Source organism: Apis dorsata, unplaced genomic scaffold, assembly GCF_000469605.1.
Source record: "Apis dorsata unplaced genomic scaffold, Apis dorsata 1.3 scaffold_840, whole genome shotgun sequence".
Classification (NCBI taxonomy): Eukaryota; Metazoa; Arthropoda; class Insecta; order Hymenoptera; family Apidae; genus Apis; species Apis dorsata.
Genome location: NW_006263966.1, coordinates 56,785 through 73,678, shown reverse-complemented (window position 1 = coordinate 73,678; position 16,894 = coordinate 56,785). Strand labels below are relative to the sequence as shown.

Sequence of the window (16,894 nt, the reverse complement as noted above, 5' to 3'; positions counted from 1 at the left end):
ATATTTCATTTATTTCTTCATAATAAAAGGATAAATAATTTTTAAAATATTGAATTTGAAATTTGAAATATTCCATCGAACCAAATGATAAATTTTCATAAAAAACTATTATTTTACGATCATAACATTTTCGATTATAAAATTATAATATTATTTATAATAATAACATTATATAATATAATATATATAATATAATTTATATATTTAATAATTTTATGTAATTATATATTTTATATAACAGTATGTAAAAATGATTGAAAATAGTTGTCACACTTTTAATTATTAAATGTTTTATAAATTTCTTTATATATGATAATAAATTTTAAAAATTTTATCATGTTTGTTTTACTTTTAGAATATATTATATTGAAAAAATAAAAATTACGATGATTATTTAGCAAAATAATACTATTTAAAACGAAAAGTTTTTATTAAAAGATAATCAAAAAATAAATAAATGTTTTTAAAAATAATTTATTTTTGAGAGTAAAATAAAAACATGTAATTGAATAATAATTTATGATTTTTTAACTTAATGTTTTATGCTTTATTATTTAAAATTTTGTTGCCATTTCTTATGTTTTAAATATTTTTAAAATATAAGTTTGTTTGGTATTTAATAAATACTAATAACTCTAAATAACAAAGTTCTACTAAACATTTGTAAATATTTTTTTAAAAAATTTTTGTGAAAAAATAATGTGTATACTTGACAAATATTAAATTTTATTATACTTGATAAATGTTATTTATTGTAACATTCAAATCTGTTGAATTGGTTTCTATTATTTAATGTTATCTATTTAATGCACAAATATTTCTCAATGGCAGTAGGTTTAATATCAGTTTGTGCAAAGGAAATAAGTACTTGAATCAAGATAGTATTATGTTTATATAAGTTTGTTGAATGAAAGAAAAAATTCTGATATAACTTAAATTTAATAATAGTTTATATTTATATATATATGTATATAATAGATAATATATAAATTTATAATAAAATATATAATCTTTATTACATTACATGTAAATAAATTATAAATTTCTATTATACATTTATCATTTATTTTTTTTAGAAATTCCTTTAATTTCTTAAAAAAAAATTTGTTATGTATATCTGTCTATGTATTTTGTATTGTATATCTATCTAATGTTTATTTTCTCTAAAAGAAAAAAAAAAAGAAAATATTTAATAAAATTTTTTAAAAACTTTTAAGATAAACATTTATTAATATATTTCTTAAAATATTTTTATTCAAAATTTAATTTCCTATTAAATTGCATACTAATACTTTTATGATCAGTATATAAGTGCAAATGAATATAATTAACAGGCAAGTTGAAAACAAACATAAAATAAAATTTGTTTACAAAATGTATACGTTATTACATAAATATGTATAATCACAATTCTAAATATTAATAATTTCTGCAAATTGCAATCACATATTAAATTATAAAAATACTAATTGTTAGACAGAATGTTTAAAAAATTTTTTTTTGCATATAGTAAAATTTATCATAAATAAAATTTTTTTAGTTTCCTCCTACATATTATCAAAATCAACACATATTTATAAAAAGATAATATGTTTACCATTCAAAACACATAAGTAGACATATGTACATACATAAGTAATGTGACATCAGTTACGCCTATGGAAAGTAGAGGGGAAACGCTTAAATAGTAATGCTAGTGCGCAATTTCTACATTGTATATATTGCAATAACATTTAGGAGTGGCGTATTAAATTCTTGCGAATTATTGTTTCAAGTGTGATACGCTTGAATAAATTTCAAAAAAACAATCATGAGAATTAATTCTATTGTGCCGAATTTTGAAGCAGATACTACTCAAGGACAAATTAACTTTTACGATTGGCAAGCAGATTCGTAAGTTTAATTATATTTGATTATTTTTTCCTTTACTTTTGTCTAGTATTAATTTAAAATACTATGAATAATTTTATATGATAAGTATTAGAAATTGCGTAGATTGTTGTTATTATTATTAAGTCGTATGTGATACTCACGTTACATATCAAATAAAAAAACATAACAAACATAAACAATTATGTATGTGTATCTAAATTATTATAATTATTTCATAAGATTTTTAAAAATTTTGTTTTTATTTTTCTTATGCATTCACTAGCATCAAATGTATTTTACAAAATCATAAAAAGTCATCATCGGCACGTTATGATATGTCAAATAAATAATGTGTTAAAGAAGAATAATTCTTTTTTTCTTTTTGTATATATATATATAATATAACATACAATATAATATATTCTTAAATAATTTGATAGTCAATTGTATGAACATATTTTTCATCAATCATATATAAATGATCTTATTTCATTTTATTTTATTTTATTTTTATTCGAAATTATCTTCATAATTTTCAGATTAATTTTTAATAATTCTAAGTAGAATTATCCTCTAATTGAATTTTTCATATAATTTTAATTTCATAAAATTCTTTTTTATGTTATGAATTGCTTTTAAAATTTTTTTAATATTGAGAAATATTTAATATAATCATTCAATTGATTTTAATATAATTTTAAATTTTAAAAAAATCTAATAGAAATTTTCCTAGAAGATGGATCTTCAATTTTTTAGCTTAGATTTCGACACAAATAGCTTTTGGGCTTAGAATTCGATAGAAGTTAAAAAAATCAATATTAAAAAGATTTCTTTGCAATCAATAATGTGATTAATGTTTTTTATTGTTACGAAAATAATTTTGTTTATAGAATTAAACACCTTATTTGAAATGAAATAATGAATCTATCACTTTAATTATTTTATTATTTTTATTTTCGAAATATCATAGGAAAATTTATTTAAATCATAAACATATTATAATATAAACATAGATTTCAAATATTTGTATTTGATTGTGATTTAGAAAATTTGAATATTTGAAATTTCTGAATTCTTACTCTTAGATCACCAGAACCAAGGTTACAAAAAGTAAAGATAATTTCTCTAATAATAGATGCTCTAATTATAGTATAATATAATTTCACCTATGTTATTCTCTTATTTCATTAGATAGATAATGTGATATTATTATACATATTTTATCAATAATGTTTTATTTTATTATTGATTTTATATTATTAATTAAATTAATTATTATATTAATAATAATTTTTTTATTAATATCTAATTGTGTTTAATTAATTAAATTTTATTATATACAATACAATATATAAATTTATTTATATTTTATATAATTTATTTATAAATTAACCTATAATATAATATAATATATAAATAATCTTCATATATTGTGTAATTACATAATATCGATTTTGATGAATACAATATAGTTCACAAATTTGAACAAATCTTGTATAATACCGATATTTACATGACGCAATATACTAATTTTATAAAAAAAATTTTAAGATCATTTGTTTATTAATTATGTATTTTTTATTTATTTTATCCTTAACTTAATAATAGCTTTTTTCTATAAAAATGAAATTTTTTATTTTTTGAATTTTTATTTTGTTAGAAAATTTAAAAAATATTACATATTTATAAAATATGTAATATTAAAAATTTTACATTGGAAATTAATATAAATTGCATGTTATTTATTGTTATTATTATTTTTCAATTATTTTTCATTTATTTTATTTTTCAATTGCATCACTTATATTTTTGTATTGATATAAAGTTATTTTCATCTTATCATATCATATTTATTATTATTATTAGTTGTGTAGATTTACATAATACATTTATTTTTCATGTGTATTGAAAGATTGTTATGAATAATTTTTTATTTTTTATTAATTTTAATAAATATATTTTTGTAATATTTTGTTAATGATCACAAAATATTGATTAGGTCAAAAGTGCTAGTAAAATAACAAATATATTTAATTTTTAATTAGTGATTTTATTTTATTAATTTTTATAATCCATTTTAATAATTTTAATAATATATACATATTTTAACAATTTATTGTAAGTCATGTTTTATTAAAATAATTCTTACTCCTATATTTATGAAATAAAATAATAAACAAATTTTATTTCTCATATTTTAATGATTCATAAATTACTGATTCATAATGATTAGTATATAATTGAAATATTATTAAGTATAAATTGAAAATATGCTAACAATATATTATGTATTATTCTTTTACTGCTTAGTTTAATTGTATCATAAACTGGATACAAATAATCTAACATTATTTAAGATTGATTATTAATTAAACTTACGAAATCAGAGAAAAAGAAATAATATTTTTGGTATTAAAATATTAGATAAATAACTTTATCTAAGTTTATCTTTATTAAGTCACTATGTATCTTTTATATATATATATGTGTATACAGATAGTACATCTTCTAGTTTTAATTAGTTAAAATGTAATTAGATAATTAATAGACAAGAATAATAATAATATATAATATAATATAATAGTAGTAGAATAATAAAAAAAATAATAGATATAATAAATATAATAAAAACAAAATAAATAATTTACCATAATAAGTTACTATAATAAATAGAAATATGCATATATAGTGCATATTATACACAATAATAGAATAATGAGAAAAGTAATAGATATAAATATAATAGAGATAAGAAAAATGATCAGTTATTAAGTTGAGATATGAGTTTGATTATAAAAACATTTGGCTCTATTCTCTTCTTAAATAATTAGACTATCATTGAAGATATCAAGTTGATTTTTTTACTAATATATAATTTTTCATAAAATATACTATGAAATGTATTATATAGTTTTAAAATCAATTGTATTTATATTATATTTATAAAATTATGATATATTTATAAACTGTATTAATGCAAATTTATATAAGTACTTTTATTATTTTTTTTGCACTTGTTAATTATAGATGGGTTGTTTTATTTTCCCATCCTGCCGATTTTACACCTGTTTGCACCACTGAATTAGGACGTTTGGCAGTGCATCAACCTCATTTTAAACGTCGAAACACAAAACTTTTGGCTCATTCTGTCGATAAACTACAAGATCACGTTGATTGGGTTAATGTAAGTTACAAATATTTTACAATATTTAATGAGACAATAATATAAATATAAATAAAGATATTGTGTTTTTCTGAAAATAAATATCTCTTTTTAATAAACACATGTTAATTTTGCTCAAAAAATTGCATTAATCAAATAATGAAAATTTACTTCAAAAAAAATATTTTATGATAAGCATAGCATTTTTCTATATTTTTTTAGAAATTTGATCATACATTTATTGAATATATGAAGTTTATCTATAGCTAACAATGAACTGTTTATATTTGTGATCATTTCGTTAAATATCGAAGCTTTCGATCATTTCGAAGCTTTTCTATATAAAAGAAATTATATTTATCATAATATATCTTACTAAAGATAAAATAAATTTTTTTTTAAACATATATGAGTTTCTGTTTCGAAAATATTATTATATCATTTATATTATTATAATATATTATTTATTTATTATTCAAAAATTTATTCGTTTAAGATAAATTTATTCATTTAAGTATTTAAGTATATATATTCACAATGTAAATGAATTTTTAAATATGTATCTGCAATATTATAATATTTACAAATTACAAATATATTATTTTTATTATAGGATATCAAATCTTATTGTCAAGATATACCTGGAACATTTCCTTATCCGATAATTGCTGATCATGATCGCACTTTGGCAGTGAAATTAGATATGATCGATGAAATTAGCAAAGATGATCCAGAACAAGCGTTAACTGTTCGTGCTTTATATATTATAAGCCCCGATCATCGGTTACGTTTATCAATGCATTATCCAACATCCACTGGACGCAATGTAGAGTAAGTTTTTTTATTATATCATTATCTTTATATCAGAAAATTACATTATTTTTTTGAATAAAAATATGAAATTTTTGTTTTTCTTTTATCCTTAATTTCAAATTCTAATGATAAAATATTGAAATCGAATTTTGAAGCAAGTATTGATAAATATCGATCTCGAGAATTATTTTATTACATAAAAAATTAAATTTTAATATTTGTCAAAAAAAGAAAATTTATTTTAATTAAAAATTATTTTAATTAAAATAAAATTTTTTATATATACCTCAATTTCTTATAGATATAAAATTCAAAAGAAATTTTAATTTATAATGATTAATTAATTAAATTTATTTTATTAATTAATTAAATTTAATTTATAAAGAAATAGAAACATTCGAAAAAATATTAAACTCAAAATTAAAATTTTCCTAAAATAAAATATTAAAATTTTTCTAAATATTCGTTTTCTTTTTGTTTGAATCTTTCATATTTCATAATGTGTAAAGGCATCCATAATATATTAATATTTTATATATAAATTTTCATAAGTAATCAAATTATATATTTGTATCTTTGATATAAAAATAAAGATCATATTATATTATAAGTATAAGTATATAAGTATAAATATATAATTAATAATATATTTATGATTTCTAGCGAAATTTTGCGAGTTATAGATTCCTTGCAACTTGTCGATAAGAGACCGGAAATAGCAACTCCTGCTAACTGGGTGGTAAGAAAAATTATTTCCTTTTTTCAAAGTTGTTGTTTCTATTTCTAAATATTTAAACAATATTTTAATAGATAATAATATTCAATATTTATTATATTATTATATATTTATATTTAATATTTCTTTTATTATAATTTTATGAAAATTAAAATTGTATTTCATTCTTTATTTACAGCCAGGTGAAAAAGTTATGATTCTTCCAACTGTAAAAGACGAAGAACTTCCTAAACTTTTCCCCAAAGGAGTGGACAAAGTGTCAATGCCTTCTGGCAAGGTTTATGTCCGCACAACCACAAATTATTAAACATATTCATAAATGAAGTTTTATATTAAATATATGATATATTATTTTATATTTTATATTTATCATAAAGTTATATAAAATTTTATCTTTCATTTAAGATACCATTAAAAATTATCATGCTTCTTATTTATAGTTATTTAATACAATATATAATAAACTTTCTCTTCTATTATTTTCACTAATATATTTGATTTCTATAATAAGAAAAATATTATTATACATAAAATTAAATTTTTCATTGTTATATATGTATGATGATAGATCATACGTATTAATTTTATTTTAATATTCATTATGTATAAATAAATAATAAATACATAATAAATATTTCTTATATTAATATTAAAAAACTGGACATACTAATAATATACATACATATGAATTATTATATACAATTATTATATTATTTTTTCTAATCATTTTCTAAAACAAAATTCTAATTGAATTCTTCATGAAATATAATAAAATTTTATTAAAGCGAAAAAAAATTAATCCTGCAGTAGCACATCAAAATTCTTCATTACATCAATGGAATATTCATTTTCATTATTGTATCGCAAAATTATTACAAATATAGTTTATATAATTTATAAAATAGATATTTTTAAATATATTAATGAACTTTTTCAAAATTTTTTGTATTATAAATATACGAAATATATCCCAACTGGAAAAATATTAAGTAATCGTTCTATTTTTTAGAAAAAAAATATTGTGCTATTGTAGAGTTAAATCAATTCAATGACTTAGGTCTGATCTTCGAAAAATAATAAAAATTGCAAATCTCATCTTAGATATAAATTATAAAAATATCAATTCTCAATTAAATTATAATGAAATTTTATCAATCATCCTATCAAATTATAAATAAACAAAAATAAAAATTATGGACATTATATTAGTTTGTAAAGGCAAATCAAAAACAAATGCATCTTCCTTTTTTTTTAATTTTAATTTTTTTAATACAAAAATATTTAATCATATTTTAATTTATATTATGATATTATAATTTATATATAATTAAAATATGTAATAAAATAAAAAAAATGACTTATAATTACTATGCTCAGCGAAATAATTGTAATTATTAATATTACTTACAAATTAAAAAAATACAAATTCTAAGTATATTAGAGAAATACTATAAGGAACATATTTTTTTATTATCGATTTATAAAGTTTATCTTTATAATATTGCTACTATTATAAAATATCAATATTAACAAATATAATCTTTCATTTTTATCATTTTTATTAATGAAACATTATTATACATATAAATATATTTTTTGTTCTCAAATTTAATGAAAAGAAAAATGCAAATATTATTTATTAATAATGAATTATATTATATTAATATATATATATAAGTTATAAATTTCAATTTTTCAAAATAGAATAAATATCGTTTTATTAAACATTTATAAGTGCACTTGTATTTTCAATAAAAATTTTCATATTTGAACGTAATATTTACAAAATTAAAAATAAAAATGTTTAATTCGTAGACTTCCCATAATCTTGAAAATTAAAATGATACACTCAAAAAAAAGACATGCGAAATATTAAACAAAACTTACAATATTTTCTGGAAGTCTGTGTCCAGGAAGATATTTCACATTTTCATGTAATTGATTGATAATATCACTCAACTTTTGGCTATTCACTATTTCTTCGTAAACGTACATTGTTACGCGTGTTTCAAATTTATTATTAAATTTTACTACATTGGCACCAATAATTTTTGCAATAGCTGAGCCCCTAAAGTATAAAAATTAAATTAAAATAAACGATTACTGGTATAATTATTTTATTTTAATTTGTCAGTTTTATATAAATATATATAATTAATAATACTTGAAGGATAATTTTGAAATTGTATATAAATGCAATTGTATGTAATACAAAATAAATTGATAAAAAAATAAAAAAATTGTAAAAATTAAAAATAAAATATAAATATAAAAATAACATATATAATTGATTAAAAATATAATAAAATATGATTTTTTAAGATGATATTATGATTTTGATAAAATTGGCACGTAATTTTGATTCATTTTATAAATATAAGAAATAAAAGAAAGAAAGAAATTCGCATCACATACCAGTTACCACTTCCTACAATGCACACCCTCTTCTTTGCATCTGTAGCCATTTTGGTATCTTAATGTATAAATGATACAAAATTTATAAGTTCACGAGGGTATAAGAATGCTGCACAAAGTACCACAAATTAGATTATTTTCAAACGCTGATGTACGACTGACTGACTGACCGATTAACTTACAAACTAACTTCAGCCTTCATTGACCTTAGTAACGATCGCAAATTATTTTCTAACGGTTGGCATTCATTGTTCTGGATCAAGGCCAATATAAACGTAACAGCAAACCGTAGCCAGAATGAATGTTAAAATTAGCAATTGCTTAATAATAATACTTAGGATGATATCTTGAAGGTTTTAACTATATTATAACATAATCTTAAATTTTAAATTTGAAAAGAAGTAAAAATTTTCAATACCGCTTACTGAACATAATATTAAGAAATATTAATATAACATAATATTAATTAAAATAAAAACAAAAATCAGAAATATAAAATAATAAAAATATAAGAATATACAAAAATAAACGGATTATATTAATTTGCAAAATAATAATCAAAGATGTAAAGTAGCATAGCACCCATTATTAAAACTTATTATTTTTAAATAAACATAAAAAAATTTATCCAGTATCCAATTATTCATAAATTTTTATCACTGTGTTATATAAGTCATTGTAATTATTGTTACATTGTCCATATCAAAATGTAGATATGGAAATCTATGCTTTAAATAAAAACAGTTTTTAAAATCGAAATAATGTAAATCTTCTTTTATGTCTTCCAAATAATCTTCATAGGTGACATCTTGGTGATAGTAATTGTAGTATTGGTGCGTTAACGTCGTTGTTCCTAAATACGAAGCAAATATAATTAAAATTTATGAATCTTTTGTGCATTTTTAATTATATTTTACGCTTTTACACCCTTAAATATATCAAAATTTAAATATGTAAATATAGTATAGTATCTAATTATAATTACTGAATTTATATTACAATATGTAATAGGATATATTATATAAAAAAATATATTACATTAAAAAAAAAAATAATGTTATTAATAATGACTAAATTATTATTTGGAATTAAAGGCTTTGGAAAAAGGACAAATATAATTCTAAACAAAAATTTATCAATTAACAAGTAATAGTCATATATTTGTTATGTCTATATTACACTGTTCAAATTAATTTTAATTTTAGTACAACAATTCACAATAAATTAATGAAATTTATCAACATAAAATCGAAATATTTAAAACATTTGTTTGTAGATTTTTCTTAATTTCTAAAATACAACAATTCTCATAAAATTTTCATTAAAATATAACGCACAATACAAAATATATTTAAATGTATTATATACTTATAATTTTATTTTATGAATAAAATATGTATATATTTCATATTCATATATGCAGCTAAAAAAACAATTACATGATTAAATAATTTTGTTAAGGGTGTGCCAAAATTATTATATTCATTATTGCTATTTTTTAATATAAAATATAAGCTTTAAAAAAAAAGTAAAACAGAGAATAAGCAATAACAATTTAAATTATATAATGTTATATAATTTAATAATGTCTTTGGCAATTATTATGGCAAAATTATAATGTTTATAAAAATCCATGGTCCTTATATTTCCTCTTCTATAATATTTTCTTTCTTCGATTCTTAAATTCATTTTAGTAAAATTATCAAGGCGATACATATTATACATATAAAACTAAAAATCATTTTTATATAAATTTTAATATTTTTTAGATGATTTGCGTAGTTCATATAGAGCATTTACATTCTTGATAATTTCTTGTTTCATCTCTGTTTAAAAAAAAAAATGAAGTTTTAAAAATATCTCATGTACAAATTTTATTTATGAAATATTGATGAAAATATTAATTTCTTAATAATAAAAAGAAAGATTAATAAAAAAATTTTGTAACATCATAAAAACATTAATACAATAATACATACATTTTCATAGAAAATAATGATACATAATAATGATTTAGCAGATTGTTTCAACTTCTTTTGTTAAACTTTTTCAAAAATATTTTATGAATATAAAATGGAAAAGATAAAATAAAAAACATAAAAAGGTAATAAAAAAAGATTTTATATAAACTTAAAATACTTTTGAAAATTTATAATAAAATATAAAATATAAAAAAAAATACTAATAAACTTATGATTATTATAATAAAAAATAATCAATATAATTATTAAATATTGTAAGATTTAAAAATATATTTTTGTGCAAATAAATAGATATTAAAAAAATTAATATTTTTATTATACTGAACATAATAAATTTCTAATATAAAATTCAAATTATATAAACATGTTTATATAATAAAATATATAAATATCTTATTTTCTTTTTTATATCCATAAAACATTTTGAAAACGTTTGATTAAAAATATTTAAACAATTCATTTATATTTATTCAACTTTTATCAATTTTATTGTTACATCTTACATATAGATGATTATATAAAGATTATATAAAGATTGATCAAATAATAAAATAAATAAAATATGTTAAAGTATATTTTTTTTCGCCTTGTATTATTGTTCTAAAATATTCTAATACAAAAATATATGAAAATATTTATACAAAAAAAATATTTATATCATTTTTAATATATAGATATATTATATATAAAAAAATATATTATGCTTTTTTTTTTAATGAATTATCAAAATTCTTTTGTATATAATTATATATAATGTATTATTAATTAAAAAAAAATTTTATTCAACAGAAGTTATAAAATATTTTATTGTATATATGTATTGCATTTAGAAAAAAGATACATAATTTTTTTTTGATGTAAATAATAACTATTTACAGGTATGTACATGTATTATATACATTATACATATTATTGTAATAATATTTAGATACTTTTTACAGATTATCAATTATTTTTACATATGATGAAATATATAACAATGTAAATAAATAGGACCATGGTCAGAGAGATTATTGTTATAATAAAATTTTAAATATTGTAAAATATTAATTTAAACAAACAAAATTTTAAATAAACTAAAGCTTAGATCCCATATTTTCTATGATTATCAAATCAAATTTACTAAATATCACATATTTACATGTCTTTCGTCGAATTTCTACATTTATATGTAATAGTACTATATATTAATTCCAAAAATAAATTTTTTTTACAATATATTATTCTATTATTCTAAAATAAATGTTAGATATGTATATATATACATATTGATTGAAACTAATCCATCATTAATTATAATGGAGACAATGAGCTTACATGTATTCTGGATGATTGCGTAAGTGTTCAATTAGTTCCATAGGCATTATCTCACCAATACAAATCCGATGTACAGTTGTAAAAAGGGGAAATCTGTTTTCCATATTTTTCGCTTTTAACATATAATTTACTTCTTCAGCAGTGAAAGGACCTTGCAACTTTTGTCCATTCAACATTTCCTTTTCCAACTCAGAGATTTTCTGTAGAGGAAATAATACATTATACATTTTTTTATATATATTTATATATAATATAGTATATAATATATAATATATTATTTAGTCTCCTATCATGTGCATAAATTTATAATATATATATATAAAGTTATATGTAATTTGTAAAATCAATAGTTAAATCATAAATTAAATTATTATATTTATAGTAATATTATATATGAATAACTTATTGTTCTTACAATTTCATTCAGTATATAGTAATTAAAAGTAACTTATATATTAATAAATATTAAAATTTAATAAAATATATATTTAAATTAACCTTGCCCGTTTTTACAAATGCTTCGCAAATTTTACGATTTCGACCACCGTAACAAGTTGCAATTAAATCTGCTACTCCACAACTTTCAAAAAATGTAGATTTTTTTCCACCAGGGAAAAAAATATTCACAAATTTAATTATTTCCATAAGGCCCAATCTTATTATTGCAGCTTTTGTATTATCACCGAATCCTAAACCATCGATGAAACCAGCGCCGCAGGCTACTATATTCTGTTGAAAAATAAAATTAAATAGTATTTGATATGCAATTTTTAATTCCATTATATTATATATTATATTATACATATATAACTTTTTAATTAATGAAAAAATGTTAAAAATTAAGAAAAGTATTATTGCGAGTTTGATCATGATTAAATAATCGAATTATCACGTATTATAATCTTATGAGATATATATTTTTTTTTAAATTTGCTATATAAAAATAAAAATTTATTTATTTAAATATTATTTTAACTTCACAAAATTATATAAAGAATAATATTAAATTCTTAATTGAAACAAATTTTTATCATAAAATCTGTTCATTAAAAAAAAAAAAAAATGAATGTATCTGCCGATTAATAAAAAAAAAAAAATTGAAAGAATTTAAAAAATATTTTTATCTATTTATATATTTATTATTATTATTATTATTTTTTAAATTTTAAATTAAATTAAACATATTGATATATGTACATTATATATGTCTTATTATATAATTATTTATATATTGAAAATTAATAATTCATATGCATATTAAAATTTAATAAAATATATATTTAAATTAGCCTTGCCCGTTTTTACAAATGCTTCGCAAATTTTACGATTTCGACCACCGTAACAAGTTGCAATTAAATCTGCTACTCCACAACTTATTATAATTAAAAATTATCTAATATAAATTTGATTGAAAAGTTATTTGAATTAAAAATATATTTAGGATATATTTTCGAGATATATCCTTTTTATGATTATTATATTTATATCTTATTCGCTTTATATATTTTTAAATTCTTAATATTGCAATAATTTATTTAATTAAAAATTTCCGAAAAATATTTTTCATTTTCATAATATTTCTTAATTACTTTTTTAATGAAATATAAAAAAAAAGAAAAGAGGAAGAAAATATTTTTTTATCAATTTTTACTTTCAGATCGATATGTATTTTTTTTTAAATACTTGTAACATCTGTTGTAGTTTCAACAACATTTTGACATATAATATATTAAGAATTTGTATAGAAGTGATGTATTATATTTGTTTATATTTATTTTTATTCATAATTTATATTTATTCATATAAATAGATTTCAAATAATTATAAAAATGTATCAAAAAAATTATAAAAATGTTTCAAAATTCAAAGATTTCAAATTTAAAATTCAATATAAAATAAATATGAAATAATATCAAATATATAAGTCTAATAATTTTTTATATATTTCAAAAAAATTCAAAAGATTGAACAAATGTTTTTCATATAAAATAAAAAAAGAAGAAATATTATTTGTAGAATTCCTATTAAAATTTGATAGATAATTATATTAAAATATATTATATATAATATATAATATATAATATATAATATTATATATATAATATATAATATAATATTATATATAATATTATAAATATTAAAAATTTTTCCATTATTAAAATAATTTTCAATTTAAGTCAGAAATGTAATTTTTTTTTCATATTTGTTATCTGTTTAAATATACTGCTCTATTTTTTACAAAAAAACAAAATAACCATTTTTTTTACTTCATATTATTACATTCTATATTAAAAATTAAATTTATAAAATATAAACTTTTTATCATTATTACGATTCTATAAACGAAAGAAAGATACAATTTTACATACAACGAAATATGAATTTCGAAGGTATATATATTTGAAATAACTTCTCTATTGTATTCTGCTTTAATTTATAAAAGCTTATTAATAAATTTGTTAAAAAAAAAGTGTAATATATTTACCTTTAATGCTCCACAACATTCAACCGAATCAACATCTTCAACTACTACAACTTTAAAATATGATGTTTCCATTAAATCTTTCAGTATAGGAGCCATATTTTTATCCTTGCAACCTAGATATTAAAATACAACATTTATAAAAAAATAAAATAGTTATTTAATAACTTATATTAAACATTAAACTTATTATAATTATTAATATTATAATAACTTATATTAACTCATATTAAACATTATCAAAAATATATAAAAAATAACCAAAAATTTTATGATATAAATTTTATATATACATAGAAATTTTTTTCAATTTGTGTGCAAATAGTAAAAATTATTTAAATATGTCATATCAAATATAAAGAAAGAATGATTAATATATATATATATATATCATTATTGCATATTCTTATAATTGATATTGAAATTTATTCTGTCAATTATATTATTCATCATAATGACTTTAAAATATCGACAAAATATCAATTTTAAAAATTTATATTTCAAAAATAAAAGTGAAAAGACATCGATAATATTTTGGAAATTTTTCAATTAAAATCTTTATTAGCTATTCTTGAAAAAAAAAAGAATGTGTGTGTGTGTGTGTGTGTGTGTGTAGTTCTATTTTGAAAATTAAAATATTTTTTTTTGGTTTTTCAAAATCATCTCAAAATCAAATAAATATAATTATCATCATGATCCATAACATTTTTTAGTATCGTTAAATCTGAAATATTTTTCAATTTAATGATATAATACACATATTTGCAACTATATCTAAAATAATAATATAATACAAATATTTGTAACTATATAATACAAATAAATCTTGATTAATGCAAATTCAATAGTATAGTATTTAAATTTATATAGATTATATCAGATTACATTTAATGCGAATAAAAATTTAATTAGTATAAAGTTATCAAGTTTTTTTTATAAATATTTTTTTTCATATTAAAAAATATAATTAAAAACGAGATAAAATACAAATTTTTTATTTAATATAATTAAATATAAAAATTATTTATTTTTCAAATTTCAAAATAAATAAATAAATTAAAAATTTAATTCAATGTCTTTCATTGTTTTTGATTTGATTTTTTAATATTAGATATTATATCTTTAATTAATTTCTTATATATAATAATTTATGCAATTTACAAATATATCTCGATTAATTTTTAACGTGCCTTTTCAAATAAAACTTTAAGAGAAAAGAAGGAGGAATACATGAATTTTTTTATATGTAGATTTTAAAAACATTTTAAATTTTAAGATTAATTTTGTTATTTTAAAAGGAATGTTATATTTTTTATATTAAAATATCGAAGAATATTTAATTGTAATATTACTGTGAAAAAAGTATTCGTCTTTATTAAACATAATGATTTCACTTCATTGTTTAAAAATTTCCTTTGCGCAATAGTAATCAATAATAATATGATGATTGCTTTACATAATAAGCATATATGTATAGTTAAGCAAATATAAGACAGATAATTTCTCAATCCATGAATTAATCGTAATGAAGAGCTTTTATAGATATTATATTCATAAAATTCAGAAAACATCGTTTTTTGTGGGATGTATTAAAACTGTAAATTATCAATAATATTAGAAAATATAAAGGAATAAATTTGTGAAGTCATTTAATTAGACTATATCATTGATTATATTAATAACTAATTAATATTAGCACTAATTAATATCAATTAATACTATTTTGGATTATTACACGAATTAATAGAAATAGATGATTGCGATAAAAAATCACTCGAATTGATAAGCATTATCATATAAATATCATTGTTTTGTAAAAATCTATGATGATAATAAATTTCCAACGCGAATTAAATTTTTAAAAAATTAAATGAAATCATTCGTTAAGTACAGATTTTTATCATATTAAAGCTAATCAATTTTTTATTTAAAATTAAATATTTTTTGATTTAATATTTTGGTATAAAAAATATAATATGCTATTTAAAATAATTAAAATTAACAATTATTAATTAAAATTAAAATTTCATAACTTAAAATTTCATAAATATCTCTTTTAAACTATATGATTCTCGTATATAAATTTTTTATATAATATATAATTTAGAAATTAT

The 16,894-nt window shown here is 17.4% G+C and overlaps 3 protein-coding genes across 5 annotated transcripts in view; 1 reads left to right on the top strand and 2 right to left on the bottom strand.

Moving 5' to 3' along the window:
- The window catches only part of LOC102677679 (glycerol-3-phosphate dehydrogenase [NAD(+)], cytoplasmic-like), a 12,991-nt gene extending 3,514 nt beyond the window's left edge, over positions 1-9,477 (bottom strand). For both annotated transcript variants that reach the window (XM_031514012.1, XM_006623192.2), the window contains exons 1-2: positions 9,000-9,477; positions 8,472-8,652 (exon numbers count right to left, since the gene is read on the bottom strand). In XM_031514012.1, coding sequence (XP_031369872.1) covers positions 8,472-8,652; positions 9,000-9,049 — 231 coding nt within the window. In that variant the 5' untranslated portion in view covers positions 9,050-9,477. The remainder of the gene's footprint in view (positions 1-8,471; positions 8,653-8,999) is intronic.
- Positions 1,614-7,067, top strand: LOC102677539 (peroxiredoxin-6-like). The gene is made up of 5 exons (XM_006623191.2): positions 1,614-1,893; positions 4,900-5,056; positions 5,649-5,866; positions 6,512-6,587; positions 6,763-7,067. The coding sequence occupies exons 1-5, from the start codon at positions 1,811-1,813 to the stop codon at positions 6,889-6,891; spliced, it is 663 nt and encodes a 220-aa protein (XP_006623254.1). The 5' UTR covers positions 1,614-1,810; the 3' UTR covers positions 6,892-7,067.
- Positions 9,041-16,894, bottom strand: part of LOC102677820 (glycerol-3-phosphate dehydrogenase [NAD(+)], cytoplasmic) — a 13,054-nt gene continuing 5,200 nt past the window's right edge. Inside the window, exons 5-8 of one of the 2 annotated variants that reach the window (XM_006623193.2) lie at positions 14,784-14,896; positions 12,797-13,027; positions 12,299-12,498; positions 9,041-9,852 (exon numbers count right to left, since the gene is read on the bottom strand). In XM_006623193.2, coding sequence (XP_006623256.1) covers positions 9,795-9,852; positions 12,299-12,498; positions 12,797-13,027; positions 14,784-14,896 — 602 coding nt within the window. In that variant the 3' untranslated portion in view covers positions 9,041-9,794. Of the gene's footprint in view, positions 9,853-10,767; positions 10,826-12,298; positions 12,499-12,796; positions 13,028-14,783; positions 14,897-16,894 lie in introns of those variants that run through there. The other variant, XM_006623194.1, reaches the window with a different exon arrangement.

Excerpts from the sequence above, each read along its gene's own strand:
- LOC102677539 (XM_006623191.2), top strand. The coding sequence starts at position 1,811 with ATGAGAATTAATTCTATTGTGCCGAATTTTGAAGCAGATACTACTCAA. Across the intron at positions 5,867-6,511 it reads TCCACTGGACGCAATGTAGA|CGAAATTTTGCGAGTTATAG; the intron begins GTAAGTTTTTTT and ends TATGATTTCTAG. Across the intron at positions 6,588-6,762 it reads CAACTCCTGCTAACTGGGTG|CCAGGTGAAAAAGTTATGAT; the intron begins GTAAGAAAAATT and ends CTTTATTTACAG.